The 18019-nt window shown below is 42.5% G+C and overlaps 1 protein-coding gene across 8 annotated transcripts in view; it reads right to left on the bottom strand.

The window, feature by feature from the left end:
• The window catches only part of Tcf4 (transcription factor 4), a 347192-nt gene that overhangs the window by 226753 nt on the left and 102420 nt on the right, over positions 1-18019 (bottom strand). For all 8 annotated transcript variants that reach the window (XM_034518307.2, XM_034518300.2, XM_076912501.1 and 5 more), the window contains one exon: positions 2114-2175. In XM_034518307.2, the coding sequence (XP_034374198.1) occupies positions 2114-2175 (62 nt within the window). The remainder of the gene's footprint in view (positions 1-2113; positions 2176-18019) is intronic.

The following is an 18019-nucleotide window of genomic DNA, read 5'->3' on the forward strand; positions in this document are numbered from 1 at the left end:
AGGCATTGTATACTGCTCGTTATTAGTTATGAAATGTCCTCAATCTAGATAGTGGACTATGAACTTAAAATGGAGAATCCAACTTAATTGCTACCACAGTGAAGAGGATGCTACCACCACTGCTGATGAGAAAGAGACACAGCAAGGTCCCCTTACACAGGGCTACAAATATCTGCCCTATGAAACTCCTTGAATTGGGGAGATGCAAATTATAATATAGTGATAATATAGTGATTCAAAACATCCACCGGCATAAGTTTTATAGGTACTTATATATCCTGTGTGTGTACGTGTGTGTGTGCACGGGTGTGTGTGTGTGTGTGTGTGTGTGTGTGTGTGTACACTCATGTGAGGGAGTGGATGTATTTTCATGGGTGGTACATGTATGTGGTGGCCAGAAATGAAAGTCAGGTATCAAATGTACAGATTAGGGTAGGCTAACGGGCCAGTGATCACCTAGTGCTGGGATTTTAAGTACACAATACCATCCCTGGATTGTTTTTTCTTAACAATGCACTATGGGAGAAAACAAAACAAAACCTTCGGCCTTCTGATTGTAAGTGAGCTCTCTGCAGACTGACCTATTTTCCAGGGCCTAACAATGTATTTCTTCTTTCATTCTCAATTATACCTATTTATTTTTTTAACGTGTGTTGCGGGTGGGCGCGTCACACATGTGTGCCACAGCCTGTGCAAATCAAAGGACGACTTGGAGTCAGTCTTTGCTCTACCCTGTAGGTCCCAGGGATCAAGTTGTCAAACATAGCAGTAAGCGCCTTTACCCACTGAGCCATCCCACAGGAGTTTTATCTCAATTAAGAAAAAAAAAAAATCAGTTTCTGGAAAGTATGCCTGAAAGTAAGTAGGCAAGATTCTAATGGGCTTTGTTTGCCAAAGTTCAATTGAAAGTCACATTATGTATTAGACTAGATACACACTGTAAGAGAGTTTAAATTTTAAAAGTAAGCTAGTGATAGGAAATCAGCAGTGAGAAGATACTACGAGAAGTTAGCTCAGTATGTACAGGGATGTCCAAAGCACGGACAACTGTCCCTAAGAAGAGGAGACTAAGGGAGCCTGAGAACACAGAACAATGGAGGGGCATTCTGCCATCCCCACTTGCTGTCAAGGGATTGGATTTATTTGTGCAAGTGCAGGCTGTAACTTGAGGAGGAGGAAAGATTTCCTCAACCCATCCATATAAATGCATTAGAATGTCAACTCGACAGCTGCTCCAGGGCTCAAAAGAGTTCCTAGTCGGCTTAGACATCCCGCTGCACCCTGAAAACCAGCATGGGGCTCCCAGTGCCAAGGACAGGTGCAAAGTGTTAACTATGACTGGCTAAAATAGCCTCTTTGGCAGCTTGGTGGACCACCTCTGCCTCTAGTGACAAAACAGAGACTTCCCTCAGTGTAAATGAATAGGAACACTTTCAGTAAGATGTCCCCTCCCAGTTGACTGCGCCAACTAGAGGAGCAGGAAAAGGGATGTTCATTTTAACATGCTAGGTCTACTTCTGACATTGTATGTGTATTATGAAACCTGCTCTGGCCATAGAGACCCTTAAAAGAATTGCATTAAAGATGTCATAACCAATGCCCTGACTGGAGGAACTATAACATGGCCATAAAGTAAAAACAGTGCACACTTGCTGTGCAAATCATACTAATAGCTAGAACCTCAGAGTCAAGGAGTTAAGTTACCCAGGAGTCAAGACATGCCAACATGTGGTGGACCCATTAGGACTTATCTAAATAAACGTGGTTTAAATGCAACAAATGACTTTCTGTCAGACTTGACCACAAGCTGGCAAAGGTAAAGGCATGTGTTTGAGAAAAGCTTTCTTTTCAGGTTAGCACCAAAGCAACAGGTATAAACTCAGGTGTGGTAGCTGATAAAAGCAAAGCATCCCAGAAAGCTGGCTGTCATTAAACTGATGACGCATATAGATCTGTACAGGTTTGCATGTGTATGTATGTGTGTATGTTTGTGTATGCATATGTGCACATAAGCATGCACCCATGTGTGTGCATACCTGGTACATGCAAGAGGCTTAGTCAATTTACATATATACCATGTCTGCTTGAAGGGAAAAAGATTAGATATACTTACCCTGGACGGGCTTGGATGGCCTCCATTCCCCCAGGACCCTGAGCTACTTCTGTCTTCTACATCTAGGGACAAGAGAGAAGTTCTTTAGGCTTTCTTGCAATAATTCTTTCTTTTTGTATATGCACTTTTAAATTAATGTTTCAAATTAATCTCCTGTTGCCTTTAATTAAGAACCAGGCACAGGGCTACCATGATGACAGTGGCTCCTGACCCAACGACTTAAATTAACTAATTTAAATTCACAGCAGAAGTGAACTGGACCCTCAGGAACCAGAGGTATGCACATAAAAATTGCTTCTATCCTCCACAGCATTTGAGAGCCTCCTTTGTGGAAGATAGGAAATTGTGCTTAAAGTTTTATTAAAATCTTTTGGACAAAAACAAACTTAAAAGTACACGAAGACAATTTTAATCTGAGAGGAAAGTTAAGCTGAAGTAAATACCCGCACTGACACTTTCGGCATTGCTGCCAGAACACGACTGGATACTGTTTGTTCTCTAGCCAAGTTTATTACAGGAGACAACAAAATGAGGGAACTCACTCCATGGTTTGCTCCCACCAGCACAGTGTGGAGATACTTGGGCTTTTGTAAAGGCTGTAGAAACATCTTCTGCTTCTAACAAAACCAAAAAACCAAACCAAGCAAAACAAAAATCCCAGGATGTTCCATATACCCTAGACCGCCACCATCATGGTCACCGTTGTCGACGTCGTCGTCATCACCATCATCACTTAGAATCGATATAATGCATGTGATCATATTCATCGTTCCCCTGACTATTTACAGGTCTATCCCTCCCCTCTATCCACCCAACTTTGTATCCTATTTCCTTGTTAATCTTTCAAGATTAATTTTCTTTGGTGTATGGCCTTCTACTACAGGGTAAATTATCATCCTGGCATCTGCTCTGTGGAAATTAAACTTGCAATTGGATTATAAGGCAATATTTTATTTTCATAAATAATACCTGAAGAGACCTTAGTCAGTGAGCAGGAACGTGGGACTCACAAAACTTTCTTCCAACACAGTTCTAATGTTGGCTAGGGTAAAGAGTGGTCCATCAGGGGCATTGTGGGCCACACTCCTGAGGAGAGCCAGGAGTTATCATTCTACAGCCACACTCTTCCGGGCAGAGCCAGGAAGTTATCATTCTAACTGCTTAAAATTAAAACATCATGGTGTTCTAAGGCTCATGCTATATTTGGGGATGGCCTTGAGATTTTTGATGAAAGGCTCATTATGAGCATGAAAACTTTCCTCGTTTTAAGTGTGTGTGTGTGTGTGTGTGTGTGTGTGTGTGTGTGTGTGTGTGTGTGTGTCTTGGTTGATGACAGAGAGCCATCACCAACATCCCCTGACAGAATCGGAGGAGGGTGTGAAGCTCTGATTCAGGAGACATAACCCCATGTATTGACTCTCCTCCCATCTCCCTGATACTGTTTATTCTCATAATGGTCTACTGACATTCCTTTTATCACTGCTAGTTCATTATCAGCAGAAACGATCACAGTATAATTAATTGGCTTATTTTTGGGTACAGAGGAGTACATGGTGTTATAGGATATCTTAAGACATGGGATAGCAACAGCAACTTACTGCTAATAAACTTGAATCTTCAATCTGTGTGTGTGTGTGTGTGTCTGTGTGTGTGTCTGTGTGTGTGTGTGTGTGTGTGTGTCTGTGTGTGTGTGTGTGTGTGTGTGTGTGTGTGCTCGCACATGTCCCTAGTATCCTGGCCCTACTCTCTTTTCCCCTTGCTGTTGTTGCTTGTTGCTATTCTCCCTCCCCACTCCCTCTTTCTCTCTCTTAACCATAATTCCTCAATTCCTCTTGGTTGGTACTCCAGAAGACAAGAAACTGCAGGTAGATGTCCCCAGTGGACAGTTAGACTCTTCACAGCAAGCTGAAGGCACAGAAAAAAAGCTCAGGAGACTACACGGGGCCCAAAGACAAGGTATAAAACACTTCCCAAACCCCGCTGTTTAACAAGCCAACACACTGCCCTATCCCGCACACACTGATCTGCAGTTCACAGAGAAGCGGCTTACAACCTCAGGGATTTCCACATGAGAGGCTTTGGTATCATGCATGGTTCTCTTAATTCTTAAATAAAACACAAATATTTTTAGGAGAAAAGTGCGGAAGGAAACCTCCTTGTTCACTGCAGCTTTTTGAACATTTTGTTGGTACAACGTGACTTTTTAAAAAATCCTTTAACAGTCAACTTGGATCAATGAGAGACCCTATCCTTAAATTTGCCCCAAAGACAAGAAAGGAATAGATTTGATTTTCTCTGTCTGCCATAGACTTCATATTACTTGGACCTGTCTGTCTCTCCATTACAGGGTAGGGGAAGAACTTGGACATATAAGATGGACAAAGGCCAAGTGGACCATACAGCTCTGCCAGAGAATCTCCATCCATTGAGAGCAATTTTGCCACCAAAGGACAATGGCAAGTCCCATAGGCATTTTTGGTTATCACAGGCTTCTCTAGAGGTCAGGAACATTTCTAAAGCTTCCTACAAAGGCAGAGAGCAGCCCGCTGCAGTCACGAATAAATGTTCTGGCCACTGCCTCTCATATATGGACTGTACTGAGGGACAGTCACCCCAAGCCAGGGAAGAAATGAGTTCAAGAAAAAGATATGGTGGAACTTGGCTTATAACTACGAAGTCTTTCCTCAATACAGCATGTCTGTGGGCTTGAACCCAGACCTGAGCTGCCCTGCTTCAGCAGACCTTTCTGTGTATCTTCTGTCCACCAAATAAAGGGGGGAGTGGGGGGTGGGGATGATGGTCAACCCAGCAGACTGCTAATTAGCAGGCAGATAAAACACATCAAAACTTGAGTATTCCCAACTGGGCGATTTCAAAAGCGAGCAAGCCACTAATTAAAAATGCTGGAAGTCGAGCTTTTTCAAAACAGGTTAAATACTGGCTGGGTTCCTCCACAGAGAGATCCCCACCCAATCAGCTCAGACTGCTCTTTTCCCATCCTTCCCCATTTCCGTCTTTCTCATTTCCGGACCTCATGCTGCTTCCTTCCTTCAGTTTCTGCTCTTTTATTGCTCTTTTGAACAGGATTTTCCCTCCTAGAGGGAAGACCAGACCTAGAGGATGCGGACAAATCACCAGCTCTCCCAAACTCAATACATAGGACCACCCAATGAATCCTAATTATATTTTATCTTTGGGGAGAGGGGGGAAGAATCTATATAAACAGGTATGCATTCATCTACAGCAAAGAGAAAAGTGCGTGTGGCAATTCACAATTCAGGTAAGCATGCAACTTCTACTCATCTGTTTATAACTTCTCTGCCCTAAGCTTCATCAGACCTGCTAGTTATGTGAACATTTCCTCAATACCTAGTCCAGAGCATCTCATCTCCAAATCCACCCACCTCCATCTGAATCATCTGGCATGCTCACTTCAAAGCCAGCTTCTTAGGCTGCATCACAAACACTACCGAGCCTGGAGCTCACCGGTGAGGCAAAGGCAACTGTGTTTATCACAAGGTCCCCAGGTCGTTTTCATGCACATCACAGAATATGAGAACCACAAGACCATGCTACTAGAAACAGAAGCCAAATTCGGCCCACAGCACTGGGCACCGCTTGCTTCGTGGGGTACGTTTTAAGGGTTCTCTGGATGATAGTAGTGAGCTTTGTGGTTAAGGGCACAAGCTGTGCTTGCAGAGGACTCCCAGAACCCATGTCAGAAAGCTCACAACTTCCTGTCACTCCAATCCCAGTGTATCATGTGCACACAAACACACACCACACATACACCACACACACACACATACACACACACAATTTTTAAAAGCACAAATAAATAGTCCACTAAAAAATAGAAGAAGCTCCGAGTCCACATTTCAGTCCATGCTCCTGTCTCAACTGCATCCCAATGGTACTTAAGAGAATCACTTTGTGTGAACCCTGTGCATGAGCCATGCTTGCCCACCACCCATTTCCTGCCAGACACTGTAGAGTCTCTGATGTCTGATGTCTCCATGATTTTATTCCTATTACTCTCTGTGCATTGAAGGGGTGCCCGAACTTTTGACTGTACAACATAGCACAGTTATTAACATCTATAAAGTCCATGCTTAAGACTTACAAAACAAAAGGGGGTCCTATTCATTTATTTATCTATTTATTTATTTATTGGTCTTATTTATTTATTTATTTATTTATTTATTTATTAGTCTTATTTATTTATTTATTTATTGGGGTCTTGTTTGTTTGTTTGTTTGAGAAAGGGTCTCACTATATAGCCATGGCTGTCCTAGAATTCACGATGTAGACCAGGCTAGTATCAGATAATAGAATTCCACCTGCTTCTGCCTCCCAAGTGCTGGGATTAAAGCCATGAGCTACCACACTGCTAAAACTTCAATGCTTTAAAATAAGTTTATAATCTTGTGTAAACTTTATAGCTATCTCTGGCCACATGTGCCCTGAAGACCATGGGGTGGAAATGCTTAACCATTCCTTCCCTCTAGGAAAGTAAGCCTACAGGTGTGAGCAGCTTGTGCTGGACCCTAATAGCATGCCAGTTTATGTATTAGCATGCCGGTTTATGTATGAGAAAAGTGAAGCTTAGGCCGGGAAGGCACTGAAGTGTTAGGAAACAGAACCACTGAGATAAATACACTGGGATCAAGATTCAGCAAGTACACCCAACAAACACCCCAGTGGTATGAATTTCCCAATTCAACACCACTTAGAATGTTCCCTCTAGTCCCCCAGATGGATTGAATGTATTTAATGCACATTCTCTATCCAGTGCTGTATCCACAGAACATTAGAGAATGGTATTCAATATTAAGAAAAGTAAACAAACATTTGGGTGCTAAAGCCAATGTGATGTGTAGTAATTCTATGGTAAGCCAGATACCTGCTTGAGGTTCATGGGAATTTTGGAAGCTATTATACTGACAAAGATATATATATATATATATATATATATATATATATATATATATATATATATGATGTTTTAAAGTAATTATCAGAATATGAGATAAAAATTGTTTGGGAGAAACAAAATTAACAGTTTTAATTTGATGGAGAATTCAAGGCCTCCCAACAGAAGTCAGAATAGAAAGCCCCAACTCACTTTACCTATAAAAACCACGCTCATGAAGTTGCTGAGGCTAGCTCGGTATTACAGTTCATATACAGACATTTCTTCTACAAATAACCCTGAGGATATATGTACACTGCCTTCCAGGCTGTGATGAATATATATAATATATACCTTATAGCAAAGAAACCTGCTTAACTACCTTTTAATTCCTCGAATGCTGCAGAGCTGAGGGTGGGCTCACTGACTCCTTACAAGGTCAAGCGAGCAGGAAATGATGAAGGAGACAGTCATTTTTTTTTTGTATAGAAAGTTTTTACATCTTGATGAGGAGACAAAACAACTCACAAGGAAGGACCAAGGCAACACAGTAACAAAAGAAAACCTCCAGGGATGGGAATGCCTCAAGAGTCAGGTCCTGCCAGCACTTCCCTGTAGGCATGAAGGGACCACAATGCCATGGGCGAAAGGAATGATACAAAATCACCAGTAAGTAGATGGAAGAAATCACGCCTTCAAAGATTAAAATGAGCTCAATTGAGTTTTTTCTGATACTAATCCCAAGTAACACAGGCTTGGCGACTTTCACAGATGTGCTGGTTGTTCTGAAAATCAACAAAACATTGAGGAACTCTCAACTCACTTGGTTAGTTCTCTGGACTTATTCTAGGATGTCTGACCCGTCACTGACAAATTCCAAAAGTTAACCTGGGCAGAACTTGGCCACCAGCTGCTGCTGAGAGGGAGGAGTCATTGACAGAATTCTAACCTGCTGTGGTTTTTTCATTCACTGTTCTTCAACACTTGATTGTGTAGATCTCATCTGTGGACTTCTAAGCTGAAGGAATCTAGACAAGGCTTGAAACACCACCACGCTGGGGTTTGGGGAGCAGCCTGAGATCTGAACAGGCGTTCGGCCGTGCCCATCAGCATAGTCCAAATAAGTCACTGGCCTCTTTGAACTTATTTTTGTGAACCATAAAATAAGCAAGTTCGATTTCCATTCTTGGAAATAGGGCAGGCTAGTATATTTGGATAACTCACCCACAGAAGACTAAAAATGATGGATCACAGTTTTTTTTTTTTCTTTTACATCTTCTTTAAAATACTAATGAGCTGACAAGATATGAAACTTCCATCAAGCCAAAATCAAAGGAAAGCTAGAATCCAGAACACAGGAAAACATTTCTGCCCTGAGAACATAGGACAATTTAGAAAATTTTGTGGGCTTTTTGTTGTTGTTGTTGTTGTTGTTGTTGTTGTTGTTGTTAAAAAGGGTTTCTCTATGTAGTCCCAACTGTCCTGGAACTCATCTTGTAGCCCATGATGGCCTTGAACTCACAGCTAGGCTTACCTCTGCCTCCAGAGTGCTGGGAATAAAGGCACACAGGTGTGCTTGCTGGGCCACTTTAGAAAATGTAATGGCCTCTTGAAACAAAGAGATCAGAAGAGATCTCCCCACAGGGAGATAGAAGGAAGGTAGTATTTGCAAGCTTAAGGAGAGACCTTCATGGTAAATGGTAAATTTACACTTGTTAAACACTAAGGGAAGTGTTACCCCCTGAACAAATTCTCAGCACCAAGTCCCTACTGTGAGTGAGTGCCTCCTCTGCCCTTGGCACTGAAGTTCTGCAAACCACTTGAAACCTGTGACTTCCGGATATCAGAGTCTCTTTTATGATTCCTGGATTTTTGGTAAACAGACCTGGGACTCCTGCAGTAACACCAGAGAGCTGAGAAAGGAGATTAGGGGGGTCACTCAAATACCACTTTCTCCTTGAAGCTCTAAGGCTTTATCATAAGGAAGAATTCAAACAGCATTAGGTTTGCTCCGTGGCTCCAGGTAACTTTAAAATATTCCCTTATGTCTCATAACTAAGTCATCGTTCTGCAGGTCATATACAAATGAGTCGTGTCAAAAGTTATGCTAGGTGACCATAGATCCACGTAAAGAAAACGGACCAAACGTTACGTAGGTAGATTCTTAACAAGGATGAGAGCTAACTGGGTGTGTTGGTTACATGTAGAGCTGGGAATTAGTTCTTTCAATACTTTAAGCCTAGAACACACACAGTACCCAAGAGCCCAGAGGACCCTGAAAACACAGAGAAAGTGACACTCTGAGTCACTCAAATGCCTGCTCTTAGGGAGATGTACTGATCCCCTACTGAAAACTTCCACATATTCAGAAAGTGAGCCGAGGCTAAGAATGGTAAATCCCTCTCAGAGAGGGAATCTTTCTGAGGTAGGTTAGCATCTATACTGTCTTGAGATCTCTCTGCAACAACAGGCACTGTTAAATACCCTCCACAGGACATCTGTGGCTCCTGCTAATTCCCTAGTCCAGGAAGAACCCATGGCTGAGCCCTCCACACAAACTGAGATGGCATATGCTCTCCGTCAGTGCCAGATGAATTTAGAGTTCAAAATATTTCATCAGCAAAGAGCGTGTTAAGGACGTGCACATTTTCATTAGCACCCAGCACAATAAGAGCCCTAAAAGGAGCGATTTGAAGTCACATTTGATGACTAGTGCCGACATGGGAAGAGTTGAGGAGCTCCTAACGCTGATAGACCATGTCAGCACAACCTCGGCTGCTGCTGGTCTTTTATTAGAAGCAAGGCGTGATGTGGGAATCTGTGCATGGATGAGGGCTGAGGAGTAACCGCTCCAGCACTTACCAAGGCATAACAAGGAAAGGACAAGATGGTGGTACTTGTCATGCACCCTCTAAGAGGCAGTCAGTAAAGAGAAAGGGGGTCTAGGCTTCCATGTTCAGATCACCACTATCAGCTCTGGCTTCCTCAGAAATTTCCATTATCAGATCTGAAACTGGAATGGAGGGTATGTGTGAGTGTGTGAGTGTGTGAGTGTGTGCGTGTGTGCGTGTGTGCGTGTGTGTGTGTGTGTGTGTGTGTGTGTGTGTGTGTCTGTTTGTAAGTGTGCAGGCAAGGGTGTGAAAGTAAACTGCAGATACTAGGGAAAGCGCAGAATAGAAAATAACATTTTTGGACTAGAAACATTGCAATGCATTTAGCCTTTATTAATGTCAGTTAGTATGTCTTTTAACCACTGTTAAAAAAACAACAATAGAAAGTCATTCTATAAATAAATAAATAAACAAACAAACAAACAAATAAATAAATGTTATTTTCCCTAAGTTTATAATGAGCTCCTTTACCAAAGTTAGTAGTGAGATATATCCCAGGAATATAGAATGGAATAAGTTTCACTATATATGTATATGTGTATGAATATATATGTGTACATATATACATGTATATGAATATATATATGTGTGTGTGTGTATAAATACATACATGCTATACACATATGAATCAGGGAAAGAATTTTCACAAATTCAGGTGACAATAAAATAACAAAAGAATCACAAAACTATTATGGTGAAAATATGTCAATGGTGTGACTGGGCCTAAACTCCACAATCTTGCTTAAAATGCAAGGTAGACAGTTAAACTGTGAAATCAAGACAAAAGTCACCTGCGAGTTTTACTGGGTAGTAATCCCTATACTTTGGAGTTGTCTCTGATAAAATAACTTGGAGAATATTTCTCCTAATCTGTTGAAGATGCAGAGACATGTTTCCAGGGTGGGTCCAGGCAGCCTGGGATGATGGGAACTTCCTCTGAAGTCTTGTTCCCCTGAGCAAGAGCTCAGAGACCACAGAGGCTGTGACTGAAGTAATATAAAATCATAAATCAAAAGCCTAAAAAACCAAGTCTCCCCAAACACCACAGAAGGAGACTAACAGCACCAAACCAGGTGACAGTGACCGCCAGGGATCAGCTGTGGTACCTGAAGCCTGGGGGCTGAGGCTATCCAACAATCTCATTGCACCGGGAAGCCTCCAAGGATCCAAACTAAAGGGGAAGCTCTTGTGGGCGAGTTCCTGGAGCAGGGTCAGAAGCATAGGGTGTACACTTCTGAACATAAAATCTTAACTGGAGAAACAAATTCACAACGGAGCTTCATTTCTTAACAGAACATGTGGTAAGTCCACAGCCTTGAGCATATAACTTGCATGTGGGAGTTTAAAGCCATGCATGTATACTTATGGTACAAAACCAATGAATACACACAGACATGAAGATGCCTCCTTGCTCAATGATTGATGCTTTGTGTTCCAGGAGGAAAGGAAGGAGAACAAGGTTGAAGGGCAAGACAGTTCTGTCTTTTCCTTGTTTTCCCCATTTGCCTAAGCTCCCTGGAGTGCCATTAGTGAGTGTCTGAGAAGAGGGGCTCCTTTAATTGAAATGTTAGTAGGGCTATAATTGCTCTGTATAACCACGGTGGTCACCTATGTCTCCCAAAAGACATTTTTATTCTGTTTCTTACTTTTTTCCTTCTAGTTCCCTTTTGGCAAAACAGTGATGAGGATGGTGATGGTGATGGTGATGTTGGAAAAGGAGGAAGAGGAAGAAGAGGGAGGAGGAAGAGGAGGAGGAAGAGGCGGCAGCCTCCCATTTCTTGTATTCTCATCTCTTCTCATACTCTATTCAAGATACTTCTCTGATACTGGTAAAGCCAACATTTCTCAGCATTCAGAATTCTAGCTTTCTAACAGTTACTTATGTATCAAATAATCACCCACACACACCACAAACCACACACACCACAAACCACACACACACACACACACACACACACACACTACCAGCTCTCCCTTTCATTCTCTCCAAATCTCTGTCCTTCCTTCCACCTATGTCTCCCGCCACAGCCAGTGACCTGCCAAAGGCAGGTGACCAATCCTGTATGTCTACAGGGGTCATGTCTCAGTTTTAGGCCAGTTTTCTCTGTATTTAGGCTCAAATGTGCAAACCACACTATATTACTCTGCAAAACATCAATGAGGAAGCTTAATTAAGTAACACTGACAGATAAATCCATTTCTTGCAGAGTAATCAAATCAAAGCAGGTTGACATAACGCAGGGACTTAATACAGTTATTCCCTTGTAATTGGAAAAAGGCCCTTTACTCCTCATTAAAGCAATCTTCTGGGTATCGGCAAAATAAGAAGGCTCGGAGCTTTAATAGTGCCCTATAAAAGTCTCAAGGCGCAGAACAGAACCCTTCGGCAAACAAGGCAGATTATCTAACTCCTTGATCAAGACAGAACGAACAGTTCCTACCGTTTGCAACTACTCCTTATGGCTGTTACAATTAAAAAGGGGGCAAATCGGCCTCAAGCCCGTGTGCACTGGGAAGCCGTACAAACTGTTGACACTTTTACAAATCTATCATGCGCATTCGAAATCCCTCAAAATGCAATCTGAAACACTTCAGGAGACTGTGCTGCAGAGGTGCAGGCCAGACCTCTCTTCACCTTACTCTGTGGCCTCAGTGGTCTGTGCTGCCTAAACACAATCTGATTCTTATCCATATATAACTTTATTAATCGGAATTAGGGGAAAAATGTAGAAAATGAATACATGCAGTATCTGTGGTTTATCCAAACTCTTACCTAGTCAAATGTATGCTGCCCTGACTAGGCCAAACTCCAGAGTTTAACACTATGGTATCTTGCCCAAATCCCCAAATTACACAATTTTCAGGCATTTACTTGAATTTTAAAGATCCTGTTGTTTCTCTATTAGCCACTAACCAATTGGAAGATGGTTTTAGCAAGGTAACCTACAATATAAACACTATTTTTTTGGTTTTCACATTGTTGGTTGACCATCACAATACTCCAATGATCATCCTTAAAAATTACAGCTGCCCCAGTTTCAGCTGGTATTGATCAAGGAAAGTTCAAAGTTAAAGACCAAGAGAAAAATATTGTTTAAAATCCTCCCAATGTTCTTTAAAGCTCCTAATTTTAAAAGGTTTTAACTACAGTGCAGTCTAAGTTATATGTTATTTGTGAATGATTTTCAAGCAGGAATATTGTGATAGTATTTACTTCTTCAGTCCCTTTACATGCATATCCTGGGGACAGATCAGTACAGTTATGAAGATTAGGAAGCTTACTTCTTTTGATACTTAATACTTTTATCTAACTCATAATTCACATTCCAAATTAGTACCACGCATCCCAATGGAAGACTACGTTAAAAGATCATGCAATGTATTTGAACATTATGTCTCTTTTATCTATTTTGATTGGAAGTAGCTCCTTGGTGCTTCTTTAAATGATATAGAACTTCAGGATAAGTCACTTTCAGATGTTGTTCCCTCACGATTATATGCAGGTGGATACAGCACTAAGGAAGAGACCCTGTGTGCTCCCAAGGCCTTCACACAAAGAGTCCCAGGAAAGGACAGTGGCCAGAGGCCAGCCTTTCAGGTGTTAAGCTAATAATGCCTGTCACCTGGCCAAGGTACTTTGCAGACTCTACAGTGTAATTAGTTTTCCTGTGCTGCATTCACTAGCTATTGATGGAGAAACCCTTTAAGACTATTGTAACTAGTTCTTAGTTACACTCTCATTGAAAACATGCCAAGTGAAGATACAGTAGGTAAAACCTGAAATACCCCAGTCCATATCCCCACCATTATTCTAAAGTGGCTTCCTAATGAGGCCTAACAGATCTCTGATCTGAGGTCCAATAGAAGCCTTCAAAGAAATCTCAACTCTATGTGATTTAATTAGAAGATTTCTTCAGTCATTTATTTATATGGTAGTGATAGACGCCAGTCAGTGATAAGTCTTCTTGTGGACTAGGTCAGGGAGAAGAGGACAGGGAAAAAGGATACAGTAAACATATCTGCTCTATAAACTGGAAGAGAATTCTGCCAACACAGAGATAAGATTGAGCAAACCACTTGGGAACTAATCCAACAGATAAGGGCTTGCTCAAGCCTCCACTCTGAGGCCAGACTATCACTCTCTGGGCCTTTGCTCCAAGTCACACCCTTTTCTAGACCTGCCACAAAGGCAGCAGATTCTACTAGACAGACAAGCACAATCAGGCGTGACACAGAGGAGATCTAGGAGCGCTCTCACAGGCTGGCAAAAATAAGACAGAAATACCTAAAGTGTTAGTGGTGGATGGATAAACTGACACTTAAAATGAATATTTTCTTACCTTTTAATTTGTGAGTTTAGCCATTAATGGCTGAGCCAACAACCCTTTGATCTACTGCAGTGACCTGCCTACATGATATTCGGGTGTAATAGTGGCACAAAATAGACCATTATCTGATTGGCCCACTCCATGAAATGAATCTTAACCCTGCTTGGCTGGCCAAGAACCTGAGAGTAGATAGGCCATGGATCTAGGGCAAAACCAAATACTATTGTCCTACTAAAGCAATAAGATGACTTCAATCAACATTCTGCTATACCCATAAATTAGCGCCCTGTTCAGCCATCATCGGCTTCATCCTCCGCTAGATAGGAACTAATGCAGAGCCCCACAGCCGGACAGTGTGCAGAGAAGAAGAAACTGTGGACCTCTACAGGAGATGTCATCATCGAAGTCCTCCCTAGGAAAACTCTGCAGAAGAGGAGGTAGGAAGAGGATAAGATCTGGTGGAAGACACCAAGGCCTTCCAGACACCGTAGCACTGATGTACATGTGAACTCCGAGACTGTGGCAATATGCACAGGGCCTGCACAGGCTCAAGCCAGATGGGTTCCCAGGACTGAGAGGAAGTGGACGAAAGTCCTCATCCCTAACTCAGAAGCTTTCTCCAGCTCATAACCACTCACAAGGGAAAATTTAATTCTAGCCCACGGAGTCTCACTGCTTATACAAACTACATTTAGAGGCAGCCATGCTGGAGATTGTTTTGTTTCTTGTTTTGTTTTTTGTTTTCTTTTGTCTAATAATGCTTTATTTGAACATTTGGGTTTTTTATGTTATTGGTCTTTCTTTTATATATTATGGTTTCTGATTTTGTTTTTATGGTGTGTGTGTCTGTCTGTCTGTCTCTGTCTGTCTATCTATGTCTATGTATTTGTTTCTACTGCTTTTTCTGGTGTTTTGCTTAGCTGGTTGGTTGGTTGGTTGGTTGGTTGGTTGGTTGGCTTTGTTTTATTTTATTCTGGTTTGGTTTTTTTTATTTGTCTGTCTTCCACAGAGAGAAAGATATTGAGTGAGATGGATGGGGAGGTGGGGAAGAGCTGGGAGGAGATGATGAGGGAAGGGAAACATTATAAAGCACGAAAAGAAATTATTTCCTATTTTTAAAAGGGAAAATATTTCCCTAACCACAGAGTGATGTACAAATGAATCAGATACTGAATATGAGGAGTGGCACAGCTTGGTCACTGAGAAAAGTGACAGGAAGTTTGGCCATTTGTGGGACAGGGCAAGTTGACTTCTTATAGACAATACAAAGTAGAATTAACCCCTTTAACCTTTGGATAACACCTTTCTCATCCCATAATTCAAAGAGTGCGGATGGATTTCAGCCCAACGTACACCGAGCTGAGAGCAGGTTCCTCAGAATTCCCTGTCATCCACATGTCAGGCAGACAGGAATTAACAGAAGTCTCACACGCGTCCATGTGTCCGTCCGTGCGTGCGTGCATGCATGAGTGTCTGTGTGAGTCTGTGTGTATGTGTGCGTGCATGTGTGTGTTCATGTGTGTGAGTGCACACAAATAAAGTCAATGTGCGCAGGACAAGCACTCAAATACTTGAATATTCTTGATATGAATGATCATGCCTAAGACAAATCAGTGTTCTTGTTTTTCATCAGCTTGGTCAGAGAAATCTAAAACAGGCACTTCACACTGTACCTCAATGATATAATCACACGTTCGCCTTATGCTTTGGTTATGTCTAAAACAATTTTTATATTCACTTCAATTAAGGTGATGCATCTGGAATCATTTAAGGTATGAAATTGGGATCAAGAGCAGCTTCAGACTCAAATACGAGCAGACCACAATCATTTTCACATTGCCAAGATGACCCCCAATTGTGTAAACAATGAGAGCCCATCACTTCTGTCCTGCCCTGTGCAGCTCACAGCATCATCTGTGAACTGTGGGATGGGAGTGACATCAATCTGCAGCTGCCCGGGACCGTGATACAGAAATGACCCGTGGTGTCCCTCAAATGCACAATGCACCCCATGCTTGCACTTGCAGGGCCTTAAAAACTCATGAACACAGGCTTGCCCTATTCCAGCTCTGGGGGGACGGGGGGTATGGTTCTATAGTTATCCCTGTAACAAACCAGAAGCACCAACTGGGGTTCTTAGGTCCAGTCCTGTCACTCTCATAGGATCGGGGAACAGATATTTTATTCCCGTAAGTCTGCATCGAGGCAGCATCCTGTCTTGGCCCATCTGGTCACCAACAACGCGCTGGTGAAAGCAGGGTTAGCTGCCCTGCTGTCACAAAGCCAGCCTGCAGTGGGATAAAAAGTCAGAACTCTTCTCAGGAATGGTAGAAATGTCACTGGTTTGAAAGGAGCTGGTTGTAGGGACCTAAGGAATGATGCTAACCAGACATCTTGGGGGAGAACGGGAAGCAGAGAAGTGGCCAGGGAAGCCTGAGCTGTTGGTGGAGAATAATGATTTATCTGATGAGATTAGCGAAAGCTTGATTAGAAAAGAAGCCTGCCCACCACAGCATAGACTGCAGTGCAACTTGGAGATGCTGTGGTGGGGGAGCCAGTGCCTGCCAAAGTCGCTCTACAACACAGGCTAGCTGTGAGTGATACAGTGGGAAAATAGCCACTAAGCCAGATTTTATTTGATTTGTACTGATGATTTTTATTAGAATACATGGATCATTGCTTCAACCTTTCCATGTAAAACCAAATCAAATTCAGAAACTCACACATCAGCCACCTAACCTTATGCCGCTCCTTCTGCCTGACGAACGAACGTACAGCAGCCGCATCTCGCCTGATCTGTCCCTCGATAAATCCTTCAGCTACTCAAGACTGTTGGGCCAAATTTCGGGAGGCAAGTGGCCCACAAAAGCAACTGTGAAGTCTGCAGCTACAAATAAGGAACCGGAAGACGAGAAACACCCCCGCAAGCTTCAGCTTTCATGGGAGGGCTGGGGGTTGCGGGGGGGGGGGGGGGGGGACAAAACAATACGAAGCTAGTGTTTAACAAGAGAAAGTGGATTCTCTGAACTGGATCAAGCGTCCTGTCACTTGTATCTGAAAGGCCTCACTTCCACTAGCTTGTCAACCCTGCTCAATCTGAGGCACTCTGCAGGACTCTGCAGAGGACTACTCTTAAATAAAAGGAAGCCCACCAGCATGTGACGTGAACAGAGACTTCATCAGTTTCACGAATGAAAAATGTTAGCACACTTAAAGAGAAGATTGTAAACACTCAGTGCTCCGCAAGCAGAAAATTCTTTGTATCATTCATAAGAACCGTATCTTTAAAAGGAGTCAAGTCCTGTGGCATGAACTGGGGCCTCAGGTCCCCCCTTCCCTCTCCTGCACGTTTCCGTTATGCAGGCCCATTAGCCTTTTTCCATTCTTCCTCGGAAATACCATGGTTTCCTTATAACCCTATATCCACCAACGACTGCTAGACTGTCCATTTCAAATGCATTTCACCTTTAGGGTGTCCTACTATAATGAACCTTATTGTCGCCTTCTCGGAGAATTAAGACCAACCTTCCCAACCAGACTGCCAACTTCATGAGCATACAGCCACATGCTACATGCTGGCATCTCAAAACTAAAATGCCTGTGAGAACCAGGTGCTCTCCAAACTTTTAAGCCTTTGGTGTAGCCCTGAGTGCTGAAGACTAGGTTTTAGCCATTGGGCCACTAGGAAGGCTATATCCTAGTCACGTGGGATCACCTGACTAAGGCTTGGCCAATAGAATAAGAGTATAAGTGATATTAGTCTTTTCCTGGCTTG

Source organism: Arvicanthis niloticus, chromosome 14, assembly GCF_011762505.2.
Source record: "Arvicanthis niloticus isolate mArvNil1 chromosome 14, mArvNil1.pat.X, whole genome shotgun sequence".
Taxonomy (NCBI): Eukaryota; Metazoa; Chordata; class Mammalia; order Rodentia; family Muridae; genus Arvicanthis; species Arvicanthis niloticus.